This window comes from Pongo abelii, chromosome 19, assembly GCF_028885655.2.
Source record: "Pongo abelii isolate AG06213 chromosome 19, NHGRI_mPonAbe1-v2.0_pri, whole genome shotgun sequence".
NCBI classification, from domain to species: Eukaryota; Metazoa; Chordata; class Mammalia; order Primates; family Hominidae; genus Pongo; species Pongo abelii.
The window spans coordinates 74,854,405-74,869,347 of NC_072004.2; the positions used below are offsets into that span (position 1 = coordinate 74,854,405).

At 50.1% G+C, this 14,943-nt stretch overlaps 1 protein-coding gene and 1 long non-coding RNA gene across 2 annotated transcripts in view; both read left to right on the forward strand.

Annotated features, from left to right (window-relative positions):
* LOC129051404 (uncharacterized) overlaps nucleotides 1–14,943 on the forward strand; it is a 90,824-nt gene that overhangs the window by 15,260 nt on the left and 60,621 nt on the right. The gene's annotated exons all lie outside the window — the stretch shown is intronic.
* On the forward strand, nucleotides 5,762–10,136 carry FZD2 (frizzled class receptor 2). Its single transcript, XM_002827431.6, has one exon. It carries the CDS (start codon nucleotides 6,183–6,185, stop codon nucleotides 7,878–7,880), a length of 1,698 nt encoding a protein of 565 aa, XP_002827477.1. The 5' UTR covers nucleotides 5,762–6,182; the 3' UTR covers nucleotides 7,881–10,136.

Genomic DNA, 14,943 nt, shown 5'->3' on the forward strand with positions numbered 1-14,943 from the left:
GTGAGCTGAGATCGAGCCAGTGCACCCCAGCCTGGGGGATAGAGCGAGACTCCGTCTCAAAAAAAAATAAAAAATACATATATATTAGGTGGGCATAGTGGTGGACACCTGTAATCCCAACTACTTGAGGAAGGAGAATCCCTTGAACCAGGGAGGCAGAGGCTGCAATGAGTGAGATCGAGCCACTGCACTCCAGCCTGGGCAATGGAGCAAGACCCTGTCTCAAAAACAAAAACAAAGACAGAACACAAAAACCTGACTTGAAGCTCTCAGACCCAGAAGAAACAAACCTTGTGACATCCTCATGTTGGCTAGAATCTCTGCTGGTCCAAACACCTCTTCTCAGTCTCCCTCTTCATTGGCCCCAGGGCCTTTAAATGTTGACATCCCCAAAGCTTTGGCCTTCCCACCCAATCCATCTTCTCTAGATGATCTTAGCCACGCTCATACCATCAGACATAGGCTGAAGGTGCCAGATCTAAATCTAGCCCAGAGTTCTGACCTGAGCACTGAGTTAGATTATTCGCCTGCCTTCTGGACACCTTCTCTTGGATGTGCCATAGGACCAGGCTTGCATGACTGCACTCATTATCTGCCCTTTCCCTGCATTTCCCAGCCTGGTTAATGGCATTAGGGCACCTAGGTCAGAGCCTTGGTTGATCTCTTCCCTTACTCTCTCTCTCTCTCCTTACCATCCGCACTGTCACATCTCAGTTCCTGCCCTCACCATTTCTGGCCTGGTCTCTTATGATCAATCTGTAACTGGTATCTCAGGCTCCTGGCATGATGCTCCTCAAAACTGCCCAAATGCACTAGTTAAAATGCAAATGTGACCCCTTCCTTTCCCAAAACTCTCCAGTATATCCTCATCTCCAGGAGCCCAGACCGTGTGCAAGGTATCCAAGATCTCTGACTACTTGAAGCCTCCTCTGCCATTGTTCTCCTAGATGCACGTGGGACTCTCATAGGGCCAAAGTCTTGTGCTACCTCCCTATTCCATCTGTTTCACCCCACCACGCCCTTGCACACAATGTTCCCTCTGTCTGGAATGCCTGTCCCTGCCTTGTCTGTTTACATGTCTGTTTCCCTGTTAGATTGTGAGTTCATGTTTCTACATCCAACACCTCACACATGATCTGTGAGGCCCTGCAACTCTGATCCCTGCTGGCCTCTTTACCTCGTCCTACTTTGCTCCTCACTCCAACCACACAGCCTCTCTTGCCCTCCCCGACTCAGTCAGATTCCCTCCCTAATTATGCTTTCAAAGAACTACAGATCTTCCCTTCACAGCACTTAATCCCGTGGCACTTTTACATCCATATCAGTGACTGTGCAGTCAACGTGAGTGTCTCCCACTAGGACATGAGCTCCATAGGAACAAGGGGTTGGGTCTGGTACTCAGTGTAATTTTTTTTTTTTTTTTAAAGAGATGCGGCCGGGCATGGTGGCTCACACCTGTAATCCCAGCACTTTGGGAGGTCGAGGTGGGCGGATTATGAGGTCAGGAGTTTGAGATCAGCTTTGCCAATACGGTGAAACTCCGTCTCTACTAAAAATACAAAAATTAGCTGGGTGTGGTGGCATGTGCTTGTAATCCCAGCTACTCAGGAGGCTGAGGTAGGAGAATCGCTTGAACTCAGGAGGTGGAGGTTGCAGTGAGCTGAGATCGCACCACTGTACTCCAGCCTGGGTGACAGAGTGAGACTCTATCTCAAAAAAAAAAAAAAAAAAAGAGAGATGAGTTCTGGCTATGTTGCCCAGGCTGGTTCCAAACTCCTGACCTCAAGTGACCCTCCTGCCTCAGCCTCCCAAAGTGGAATTACAAGCATGAGCCACTGTGCCTGACCATAAATTTGTTAAGTGAATAAGACCACACAATTCTTACAGACATTAGGGGCTATGTGATGCAGGAGACAGAACACAGCTTTAAGAGCCAAACAGGCCTGGGTTTCAATCTCACCTCTGCCACATACTATGTGACTTTGGGAAAGTTGCCAGATCTCACCTAAGGTGGATTCTTCATCTATAAACAAAAAACAATACCCACTTTGTAGGCATATACATGTGCAGAACTTAGTAGGAGCTCAAAAAAGGGTAGCAATTGGCTGAGCGCAGTGGCTCATGCCTGTAATCCCAGCACTTTGAGAGGCCGAGGTGGACAGATCACAGGGTCAGGAGTTCGAGACCAGCCTGGCCAACATGGTGAAACCCTGTCTCTACTAATAATACAAAAATTAGCCAGGCATGGTGGTTCCCGGCTGTAGTCCCTGCTACTTGGGAGGCTGAGAGAGGAGAATTGCTTGAAGCTGGGAGGTGAAGGTTGCAGTGACCCGAGATTGTGCCACTGTACTCCAGCCTGGGCGACAGAGCGAGACTCCATCTAAAAAAAAAAAAAAGGGTAGCAATTACCCTAGGTCTCCCAGGATGCCTGCTGAATAAATATTTAATTCAATGTAACTTCTTGTTTTAAGAGGCGCTTTATGATTATGAAATGTATTTTTGTCATTCTGAAATTATTTTGGATGTGGAATCTCACATTTTTAAAATCTGTTGGTTTATTCCTACTTGGCAGATGGGAAAACTGAGGTTAAAAGAAGTAAAGTGACTGTTCCAAGGCTGTACAGTTAGTGGCAGAGTTACAAATCTGGTCCAAGTCAATGACCAAGCTAATTTATTTATTTATTTAGAGGTCTCACTCTATTGCCTGGGCTGGAGCACAGTGGCATGATGGCAGCTCACTGTAGCCTCAACCTCCTGGGCTCAAGCAATTCTCCCACCTCAGCCTCCCAAGTAGCTGGGACCACAGGCATGCACCACCATGCCCAGCTAATGTTTTAAAATTTTTGTAGAGACAGGGGTCTCACTTTGTTGTCCCAGCTGGTCTCAAACCTGGCTTCAAGCAATCCTCCTGCCTTGGTCTCTCAAAGTGTTGAGATTAAAGGCATGAGCCATTGCATCCTGCCCAAGCTAATTTTTAAAAACTCAGAACTAAGTGCTGTATCTATCAAATAACAAATTACATCCTTTAGTTACAGGGCTCCTGTACTCAAGAGGCAGGTTGGCAGAATGAGAAGTGCTGTAGGTAGGCCTGTAATCTGAAGATGCAGGTTCTGGTCCTGTTCACACTCAGGTCCCTCACATGAAAGGCAAGAGTAAACATGAAATACCATGATTTCTCTTTATTTCATGTACAAATGCTAGACAAGTGTAACATCTTCGTGGAATCACTTTTCTTCTGGGCTACTATAAATTCTTTTTTTTTTTTTTTTTTTTTTGAGACAGAGTCTCGCTCTGTTACCCAGGCTGGAGTGCAGTGGCGCGACCTCAGCTCACTTCAACCTCTGCCTCCTGGGTTCAAGCGATTCTCCTGCCTCAGCCTCCTGAGTAGCTGGGATTACAGGCATGCGCCACCATGCCCAGTTAATTTTTGTATTTTTAGTAGAGACGGGGTTTCACTATGTTGGCCAGGCTGGTCTCAAATCTCAGGTGATTGCCCGCCTCGGCCTCCGAAAGTGCTGGATTATAGGCATGAGCCACTGCCCCCGGCTTACTATAAATTTTTGAAGGGCAGATGCTGTCATCCTTTTCCACATTCTCCATAGCCCCTATTATGGTGGTTTGAAATAAGAATAAAAGTGTGTTGAAGGAATGAAAGGTTGCCTGAGTGAATAGAAGATTGTCCTCTATTTCCTGTTTCCAGCTCCCCAGCTCCCCGTCTGCCTTGGGGTGGCTGGAGAGGGGATAACTGTCATTCAGATCTGGCCCTAGGCCAGGAAAACGGGTTTGTCATGGAAGGAAATTGAAGATGCTGCGTTTACATTGGAGATTTGCTCTCAATTTCCTATCAGACTGCGAGCTTCCTGAATGGAGTATGGGAGCCTGTCATTCATTTTTGTTTCCACTGCTCAGCTTCCATGTTTGGTACCGGCTCTCAAGATGCTTTGAGATGGACTAGGCAGGAGATCTGAGGACCAAAAGCTCAGGCTCAGATGGAGCAGAGAGAGGACAACATTCCCATTCTTAGACTGCTCTGAGAGAAAATGGGCTTGCTGGTGGAATAGAGATGGGTAGGCTGGAAATGGGATGCACAAAAAAAGGCATATCCCCCCCCCCCGACACCCACTTACACCCCAATCTTGAAGGAAAACTTTCATCCTGGTGTAGGGAAAAGGCAACTTCCCCAGAATGTAATAAGGAACATTTTCAAGTTGTAAGAAACCGGAACATCTTTATATCATTCATTCAATCAGGAAAAAAAATTTTTTTTTTGAATCCTGTCAAACCGGGATCCCTTTGTATCCATCTACTTAGAATATTTTTTCCTTCTCCCTACTCCTTTCCTCTTTTTGTTATTTTTCTTCTGCTGCTGTTGTTGTTTAAAACAATTCTTTTCTATATTGGAGCAAGAAACATTTCACCAGACTGAGGATTTGGCCCATACTGTGAAGCAAAGGGGCTTTCTAAACAATTTTCTTTCTTCTTTTTAAGTCCCCCCTTTCCCCTGTCCTTCGGGAGAGACAACAGAAAATAATTGATCCATCATCCAGTATCAGGCCCAGGAGATTTACATGCAAATTCCTCCTCGACCCCTTCCCAAAGTTAAAATCCCAGAAGGGAAAAAAAATTCTAAAAGTAGCAGGAACCCTGCTGGCCACACCCCACCCCTTACCAGGTGAGAGATGTGGAGGGGATAATTCACCACAACCCCCCAGTTTCCTCCCGCGTCACACACGCCACCCCTCTCTGGTGTGAAACCACTTAAGATTTGAGTAAAACTCCCCTCTCGCCCTGGAGACGGGATCTGGAAGCTTTTAGAGGGCGGAGATAGAGGTGGGGAGGCAGAAGGAAAATTCCCCCAAACGTTCGTCAGGCCTAAGAGAGTCGTCCCTTCACTCAAAATTGCCCGTCACCCCCCCGCCCCCCACCATTAACTTTCGATTAAGGCCTCCTCCTTAGGGCAACTAAACTTTACTTTGCACAATTAAGATTTGCCGCGGAAGAAGCGGGAGGGAGAAGCCGCAGCTCCGGGCCATTCTCCTTTTCCTCGCTCCCTCCAAGCCCCCCGCCCCAACCCTCCAGCTCCGGGCCTCCGAGTTCCTGAGTTTTCTCACTTTGAGGTGCCACCGAACACAAAGAACCATAATGGGCTCCTTTGTGCTGGCTACGGGGCAATTACGCCTCGGAGTCCTCGTCCCTTTAAGAGTCTCTTAAAGAGACAGGCTCCCATTTTTCAGAGGGTTTTTTAAGGATGTGTGGAGGGGGAGGGCGAGGGGTCTACGTGTAAAGTGAAGTGAAACTTTCGCCTGGGCTCCAGAAAGAGCAGACGGAAAAGGTCTTTGTAAATTGTTAGTTTTTTTTTTTAAAGTCTGTTTTAATTTTTAAATTTGAGATTTTTCACTCGATTTGAAAAATTGGACTAGGAATAGGTGGGGTTCGAGGATCGGGGGCGGGAGCAAGGGTTTAAAGAGTCCCCGCCCGGCAGAGCGCCTCGGCCCGAGAAGAGGAGTGAGCCAGGGTCGAGTAGTGTCCCCCGATCTCGCTGCGGCAACTCCGGAGAAATCCCGGGCTGCGCAAACATCCCTTAATATAATAATAGCTTGTCTCTTTAAAAAGCAAAAGGGGGGGAAAGTTTTGTTGGCATCTGGTTTCTGATCTCATTATGTTGTGGTCGACCAATCCAGCCCTCGGGCCTGGTCCTCGGGTTTAAATCTGATTGGCCGAAAGCACATTTTGGGTTGGTGCTTAGAGCTCGACGGGGCGGTTTCAAGGATCCCTTTTTTGGGGGGCTGAGGAGAGGGCGGGGCCGCCAGCGGGGGCCCCCTTGAAACCGACTAATTGGGATCGGAGAGGCCGAGGTGAGGGCTGGAGGAGGCACAAAGAAGTCGCTGGGTGCAGAAGGGAGGGGAGAGGGGGAGCTGAGAGGCGAGAGGAGGAGGAAGAGGAGAGAGGGCAGCGGCGCGCGGTGTCTCCGGCGGTTCAGTCCGACCGCGGCAAGCAAGCGGGCAGGCGCACCGCCCCCTCCCCCGCCCGGCCTCCCCAACTCTGCGGCCGCGAGCAAAGTTTGCAAAGAGGCGCGGGAGGCGGCAGCCGCAGCGAGGCGGCGGCTGGGAAGGAGCGCAGTCTCCGGGTTGGGGGCGGGGGCGGGGGGGCGCCAAGGAGCCGGGTGGGGGGCGGCGGCCAGCATGCGGCCCCGCAGCGCCCTGCCCCGCCTGCTGCTGCCGCTGCTGCTGCTGCCCGCCGCCGGGCCGGCCCAGTTCCACGGGGAGAAGGGCATCTCCATTCCGGACCACGGCTTCTGCCAGCCCATCTCCATCCCGCTGTGCACGGACATCGCCTACAACCAGACCATCATGCCCAACCTTCTGGGCCACACGAACCAGGAGGACGCAGGCCTGGAGGTGCACCAGTTCTATCCGCTGGTGAAGGTGCAGTGCTCGCCCGAACTGCGCTTCTTCCTGTGCTCCATGTATGCACCCGTGTGCACCGTGCTGGAACAGGCCATCCCGCCGTGCCGCTCTATCTGTGAGCGCGCGCGCCAGGGCTGCGAAGCGCTCATGAACAAGTTCGGTTTTCAGTGGCCCGAGCGCCTGCGCTGCGAGCACTTCCCGCGCCACGGCGCCGAGCAGATCTGCGTGGGCCAGAACCACTCCGAGGACGGAGCGCCCGCGCTACTCACCACCGCGCCGCCGCCGGGACTGCAGCCGGGTGCCGGGGGCACCCCGGGTGGCCCGGGCGGCGGCGGCGCTCCCCCGCGCTACGCCACTCTGGAGCACCCCTTCCACTGCCCGCGCGTCCTCAAGGTGCCATCCTATCTCAGCTACAAGTTTCTGGGCGAGCGTGATTGTGCTGCGCCCTGCGAACCCGCGCGGCCCGATGGTTCCATGTTCTTCTCACAGGAGGAGACGCGTTTCGCGCGCCTCTGGATCCTCACCTGGTCGGTGCTGTGCTGCGCCTCCACCTTCTTCACTGTCACCACGTACTTGGTAGACATGCAGCGCTTCCGCTACCCAGAGCGGCCTATCATTTTTCTATCGGGCTGCTACACCATGGTGTCGGTGGCCTACATCGCGGGCTTCGTGCTCCAGGAGCGCGTGGTGTGCAACGAGCGCTTCTCCGAAGACGGTTACCGCACGGTGGTGCAGGGCACCAAGAAGGAGGGCTGCACCATCCTCTTCATGATGCTCTACTTCTTCAGCATGGCCAGCTCCATCTGGTGGGTCATCCTGTCGCTCACCTGGTTCCTGGCAGCCGGCATGAAGTGGGGCCACGAGGCCATCGAGGCCAACTCTCAGTACTTCCACCTGGCCGCCTGGGCCGTGCCGGCCGTCAAGACCATCACCATCCTGGCCATGGGCCAGATCGACGGCGACCTGCTGAGCGGCGTGTGCTTCGTGGGCCTCAACAGCCTGGACCCGCTGCGGGGCTTCGTGCTAGCGCCGCTCTTCGTGTACCTGTTCATCGGCACGTCCTTCCTCCTGGCCGGCTTCGTGTCGCTCTTCCGCATCCGCACCATCATGAAGCACGACGGCACCAAGACCGAAAAGCTGGAGCGGCTCATGGTGCGCATCGGCGTCTTCTCCGTGCTCTACACAGTGCCCGCCACCATCGTCATCGCTTGCTACTTCTACGAGCAGGCCTTCCGCGAGCACTGGGAGCGCTCGTGGGTGAGCCAGCACTGCAAGAGCCTGGCCATCCCGTGCCCGGCGCACTACACGCCGCGCATGTCGCCCGACTTCACGGTCTACATGATCAAATACCTCATGACGCTCATCGTGGGCATCACGTCGGGCTTCTGGATCTGGTCGGGCAAGACGCTGCACTCGTGGAGGAAGTTCTACACTCGCCTCACCAACAGCCGGCACGGCGAGACCACCGTGTGAGGGGCGCCCCCAGGCCGGAACCGCGCGGCGCTTTCCTCCGCCCGGGGTGGGGCCCCTACAGACTCCGTATTTTATTTTTTTAAATAAAAAACGTTAGAAACCATTTCACTTTTAGGTTGCTTTTTAAAAGAGAACTCTCTGCCCAACACCCCCACAAGGTTTGTAATTAAAACTGTAAATAGTCTTTGTAAATTTAATTATATATATTTTCTATTTAAAAGAAAAAAGGAAAAAAAAACAGGGGTGTGGGCGCCAGGGCTGAAAAATGAGGTGTGTGTGTGTGTTGGGGGGTGTAGTTGGGGGGAGGGTTCTCTTTCTTCAGTGCCCTTCAAAACCCTCCCCACTTTTGGAGTTTTTTGGTGATATGGCAGGGCTGGGCCTGCTGGGAGAGGCACCCAAGCCTGAGCGCTGTTTTTGTTGGCTTTGAGTCGTTAGGAGTTTGTTCCATTCAACTAATATAAAAGCCAAATTTGTGAGCCTCCTCTGACGCTGGGCCTGTGGAAGCCGTTGGATATTTTTGAACAGGGCTTGGATTCGTTTTGTTTCCTTCCCCCTTTTCTTTCCCTACTCATTTGTCCTGTCTTCTTCACTCACTCTTTGGAAAAGTCCCAACAGAGATGAAGACGTGGAAAAAAAAATCGGGGTCGGGGTGTGCTTGTGGGGAGAGGGCAGAGATCCGGTGAGGAATGGCTTCCACCCCCTGGCCCACTCCCCTGCAGGCTGGAGGATCTTTCTCCTCTCTGGCTTCTCTTCTTTTCAATTCGCTGCACCAAGTGCTTCTAGTGGCCCGAAAATGCTTTTTGAAGTGTGTTTTGAAACAGCCCCCACCAACATACACCCCACCAGGAGTACTGATCCTGCCTCCCTGCATGTCTAGGGGAAGCATTCGCCTTTGAGCAGTTGTTTGCAAATCTGGGGAGTTTGAGACCTCCTAGCATCTCTTCCCTTCTTTCCCTGCAGTCTGTTCACCCCCCGCAGCCAAAGTCTCTGGCGTTCAGGTTAGCAGTTTCTGGGTTGGTTTGTGTGGGTTTTTGTTGTTGTTTGGGGCTTATTTTTTTCAAAAAGTGATAAAGACGGGTGGGTTGGAGGGAGGGGACTGATGGGCTGGTGGGCTTTTTAGTTTTCCTTTGAGAAAAAGACTGGTTTATTTAAAACTTGTCCAGAAAAAAATGAAAAAAAAAGGTGGTATCTTTGCTTTAGAAGAAGTCTCTGGACAGGCCCTTTGTGGCTGTGGGGGTGGGTTGAGTGTTTACATTACATTCTATATCACAAGATTGATAGGATGTTTAAAGCAGATGTTTCTTATCTTCACCTGAGCCCCTACAAATAAAGTCAAGGCTTTTCTTTTTTTGAGACGGAGTCTTGCTCTGTCGCCCAGGCTGGAGTGCAGTGGTGCGATCTTGGCTCACTGCAACCTCCACTGCAGCATTTCTCCTGCCTCAGCCTCCCAAGTAACTGGGACTACAGGCGTGCGCCACCACTCCTTGCTAATTTTTGTATTTTTAGTAGAGACAGGGTTTCACCATATTGGCCAGGCTGGTCTCAAACTCCTGACCTCATTATCTGCCCGCCTCGGCCTCCCAAAGTGCTGGGATTACAGGCGTGAGCCACAGTGCCTGGCCTGTCAAGACTTCTCTTAACTTCCTGAGAAGTGATGTCTGAAAGTATCTTTGCTGGTGTGAGAACTCCAGTTTCCAACACATATTATTTCCCTCAACTATTTGGAATATTTTAGAATTTTAATTCCAAAGAATTGGTTTGAATACAAGTATGCCACATAACTCAGTTTTCTCCATCTCCCATTTCTTAACAGTGTAAATTAAAAGCTAATAATCATAATAATAAAGTGCATTTAATTATCTTCGAGAGATCTATCCTTTTAATTGTATTTAACAGGATTGTAACATTTTATTAGTTTAACCAAACCACACCTCCTCCTCCCCTCTCCCCCTTACCTACTTGGTTGGGGGTGGGGCAGAGAAGAGTGCTCCCAGCCCTGGACCTTGCTTTCTTAGCTAAATGGTGATGGGAGAAATGGTGCCTTACCACCCTTTGTTGGCTGTCTTCCGGACAAGGGAGAAAGTTAAGTTAGAACCCCTACTTCGAAGTGTTTGCTTGTGTTGGTTTATGTTGGGGGAGGGGAACTGGAAATGTTTGGTGGTAATTGAAGTCATATGTGGGGCTTTGTTTGGAATTGTATGAAGCCTGTGGATTTCAGCAGCGCCGCCTCCCAAAAATATATAATTTCCCCCTAAATCATCTGTGTCAGTGGCTAGTTAAACCTAGCTTTTTATCAAATGATGACGAGTGTGAGATCTCAACATGATGTTCCCTCAATTATCAAAGAAGCAGGCGGGAGGAGGTGTCACCGCCCCCGGCTCCATTTGTTGCAAGATTCTAAAGGGACCCTGCAAAGGCTGCAGGAAAGAGTAAAATTACAAACAAATTGTGAGTGCCTCTCCTTGTAATAATGGCAAAAGCCAGAGAATCAGGTGGGATTTTCCAGTACCTGGTATTGAGCTCAGTGGGAAGAGGAGCTGGTCTCTGTTGAAGATTGGGGAGAGCCTCTCCTACCTATAAGCCACCCAAGATCTTGGCTCTGTGTGCTTTGGGTACATTTGTCCCTAGACCCTCGCACTGAGCAACCCCCTCCTCAAAGTCTCCTGCCAACATAAAGGAAGAGAGCCTGAGACACTGACAAAATAGATTATATGACTGAGGAGGAAGACAGATAATAAGACAGTTCCATCTTTTGGAAAGAACAGATCTTAGAGATACCCTTCCCCTTCTTCAGGGGGAGTAGCCAAGAGCTGAATTACCCTACTGAAAATTGTTGTGGAGGAACCCTCCCCTCCATACCCTTGTCCTGTTTCTTAAATGAAACACTCTTAGAGGAAGGGAAGCTTTAGACCACAGTTTGGGGAATTTGGGGTAAAGAGGAGAAAGCACCCTGGAGGAAGACTCAGAGGTAAACCACCTGAACTCACTGCCTCACGGGGAGAGGGCACCTCAGCTCCCTTGTTCAGAAAACCCAGTTAAAAACAGGAGCTTAGAGATCTGCTTTTGGAGATTTCTAGGTCGCCCTTTGAGCAGAAAAGGGTTTCCATGTTGTAAGTGGGCTGGTCCCTCCCTCTGGAAGAGCGAGGCTTTGTGTTTGCTGGAGGGTCAGGGCCAAGAAGGAAATACACTCACCTGTGGTGCCTGGGCCTGGGGCAGGTCTTAGGCCCATGCTGCTTTCTGCCTGCTCTTTTGCCCTCCCCCAGGGCAATGCTCTGGGGTTTCAAGGTCCCAGGCATTTCTCCTCCAGACTCCCCCCTCTTATTGATCAGGCTTTCCCTCCTCTCAGCCCAGACTTCCCTCCAGAAGACTTTAACGTTAGTTCCAAACTTTTTGCCCTTTAAGAAGATTTTTTTAAGAGCTAGCTCTAGAAAAAGGCCACTAAAGTTTCTCAAGACAAAATTCTTCTGAACATCCCCAAAGAATTAAGATTAGGTTCAGCCCAGTGGGACGGGGAACTGCTTTTTGTTCCAAAATCTCTTCAGGAGGGTGGGGAGATGCTGTCCCGGGGGTGCCTGCCATGGGGTCTGAGCCGGGCGAGCCCTCCGTTCTGCAGTCTCGCTACTCACTGTACCAGGGTCCCTCCTCCTCTAGAATCACTCTTCTTACCTTAAATGGATCTTAAACTTCTGGGGGCCACTGACTGTCTGAGAATCTCAAAACTCTTTGGACCTCTTCCTGGAAAAAAAAAAATGGCCAGATCCCCCATGAATATGCAATTGTGTGTAGCTTTAGGAAGTTTCTAGATCATCCCTCCCTGACCTCTCTCCCTACCCGCCTGCCCCCATACTAGTTTTCAAGTCCCTGGTCTAGACATTTTTTTTTTTTTTTTGAGACTGAGTCTCACTTTGTCGCCCAGGCTGGAGTGTAGTGGCACGATCTCAGCTCACTGCAATCCCGCCTCCCAAGTTCAAGCAATTCTCCTGCCTCAACCTCCTGAGTAGCTGGGATTACAGGCGCGTGCCACCACTCCCAGCTAATTTTTGTATTTTTAGTAGAGATGGGGTTTCACCACGATGGCCAGGCTGGTCTCAAACTCCTGACCTCAGGTGATCCTCCCGCCTCGGCCTCCCAAAGTACTGGAATTACAGGCGTGAGCCGCCGTGCGTGGCCGGTCTAGACATTTTCTAGTCCTGATTACTAGCTACCTCTCCTTCTCTAAAGGACAGCCCTTACCTTCTCAGACTCCAGTATCCCCCGGTCTCTAATCACCTCTGCTATGGAAAGGGGGTGGGGGTGAGGAGGGAAAGCCACTGGGCCTACAAAACCAGGAGTATCCCCAAACCAGATTATTCACTCAGTTCAATCCTGCCTCTTGATCAGGTAACAAGTGATCAAGATGCAGCAGAGTGGAATATGAATGAATGAAATTTGTAGTTGGGAAAAACGGAGAGAGAGACAGACAATGTATGGCAAGCAGAGGCTTTGGCATCACTCACTGCAGTAGCAGCTGTGAGCACTTGTGGCATTTTTCTAACCTCTGAGCGTGTGTCCTCATCTATAAAAAGGCTGATAGTACCTGTCTGGTAACATGAGTAGTAGACGGGACCATACATCTACAGACCCCTCAGGCAGTAGTTCAATAAATTGTAGCACTTTTCCAATTACTTAGAATACATTTATTTATTTACTTATTTTGAGACAGAGTCTCGCTCTGTCGCCCGGGCTGGAGTGCAGTGGCGTGATCTCGGCTCAAGCTCCGCCTCCTGGGTTCATGCCATTCTCCTGCCTCAGCCTCTGGAGTAGCTGGGACTACAGGCGCCCGCCACCACGCCCGGCTAGTTTTGTTGTTGTTGTTGTTGTTTTGTATTTTTAGTAGAGATGGGGTTTCCCCGGGTTAGCCAGGATGGTCTTGATCTCCTGACCTCGTGATCCACCCGCCTCGGCCTCCCAAAGTGCTGGGATTACAGGTGTGAGCCACCGCGCCTGGCCCCCACTTAGAATACATTTCTAAAAATAAAATCAGTGGATCAAAAGATCTCATTTCTTGACAAGAAAAATGTTACCAATAGTTTTTAAACTGTTCCCTATCATTTAAAAGGACCACGGTCTTCCCTTCCCAGCACTTCCATATCATTTCCTCCGTGTGAAGGGGTACATCTCACTGCCCTTAGAATATGGACGATGACTGGTCTTAGCTGCTTCATGCTGATAGGGGGCATTGTTTTGGGGAAAACAGCAGTCAGACTCCTCCTAGAGGTCTATCTAAGGGTTCCTAGCAAAGGGGAGCAATCATCTGAGGCTCTGGTTGCCTGACCGTTTGGAGTTTGGTGGCTTCTAGGTGCAAGAGAATAAAACAAGTTTTATAAGGTTAAGTATGCATAAATTAAACGTGTATTATACAAGGAAAGAATTTAGTGCCAAACATTACAGAGACAAGAAGTAAAATGTACTAACAACATTGTACCCTGAGCTGTAAGAAATTAAACCTTGTATAGGAGCAGTTCAACTTTAGAAGAGATAACTGTTCTTGCCATATCTTTTAGCAGTTAACAGGTGTACCCTGGGAATTCTGGGATTTGTGGACTTGCACGATGGCTATTAAAGCTTTTGCCTCTTTCCTGTATCTCCTCTCTCTTTCCTGGGCCTCCCAGTCTCTATTATAAAAGACCAAGGTGGCTATTTTCAGGAGTTTCTCTAAAGTACTATCTGGTCCCGGGGCCTGTTTTTGTATCTTCCTTCTGATGTCAGGAGCTGCCCAAGTAATAAATTGATCCTTTAAAATTAGTTGTCCCTCGACTGAATCAGGAGATAGAGAGACGTGCTTTACCAAGCTCCCTCTTAGCCTCTCCAGGAAGGCAGTGGGATTTTCATCAAATCCCTGGTCGATCATGGACAACTTAGTATAATTGAGGGGCTTGGTCCTAGTTCGATGGTATTGAAATGAATGGTCCCTTCCTGAGGCCAAGCCAGTCCTTCCTATAAATCATAATTTGGCCAAACCTTTGTGCAGAGGGCTATGAGATGCTTTTCCTTCAGATTCTGAGGTTCAAAGCAATCCCAATGGTTCAGAATACATTATACTCCAGAAGAGTATAAGCTGGGGGTGGTGAAGAGAACTGGTTGCCCATTCTGAAAGACAGGGAATAAAGGCGTCCCCTACTCCCTTCCTTCTTTCAGTGAACACTCAGGGTGTGATGGAGACAGAAAGCGAGTATCCTCCCTGCACCCTCCACCTCTTGTCCCTGAGCCCTGGTGACCTTGTCAGGTGCCAGCCATGGGTACCAATGCAGTATGTACCCATGAAGCAGGGAAAACCTGGAGAATAGGAATTAACTGCTCTCATCTACACCTCCCTTTCTCCCTCCCTTTCTTCCTGCTGTTGGCAAACTGAGTTCCCTGGGCCTGTTTGTGCCATGGAACATGGCCTCCTTCTATGTGGTGGGGGGTTCACTCGTCAGGAATTGGTTCTGCCCATTTACATTGTGCCTGTTGCCTGGCTTTGGATCCCTCGGACCTGGTTTTTCTCTCTAGGGCCTCAGCCTGAAGCTTGGAATCGAATTTGGGATTGAAAAGTTGGTTCAGAGGCTGTTTGTATCTGTTCAGAGTGTCTCAGATGTGCCCTGCTGAATTTGCAGTTCTCAGCCAGCAGGGGTCGCTCCTCCGTTAACTTCCTTATCAGAAACTGTTGGAATGGGGGGAGCCCTCTCACTTAGAAAAGGAAAAAAAGAAAAACAGTTAAAAGGCCAAAAAGGGGAGGATTCTGGGAGAAGAACCTCTTGCTTACTGCAAGTGGGCCCCCCTAATCCTTATATCTTTCCTCTAGTTCAGACCGGGTTGAATTCTTTGGCCAGGGGAGGAAAGGTTTTATTGGCACAGCTGGCAAGAAGCACCCATCCGTTTGCCCTGTTTTGCTACCACCGCAGCTTTCTCCCGCCCCCTCTTGGCTGTTGGGCTTGGCCTTTGCCTGCTGCGGGCACGCCTGGGCGCCTGAGCTGGGAGGGGAAAGGGTGAAGAAAGGTGCCCTGAGCCATGCCTGTGGCTGTCAAGGTAAACGTGTACATGG

Coding starts and splice junctions, on each gene's coding strand:
- FZD2 (XM_002827431.6), top strand. CDS start 6,183: ATGCGGCCCCGCAGCGCCCTGCCCCGCCTGCTGCTGCCGCTGCTGCTG.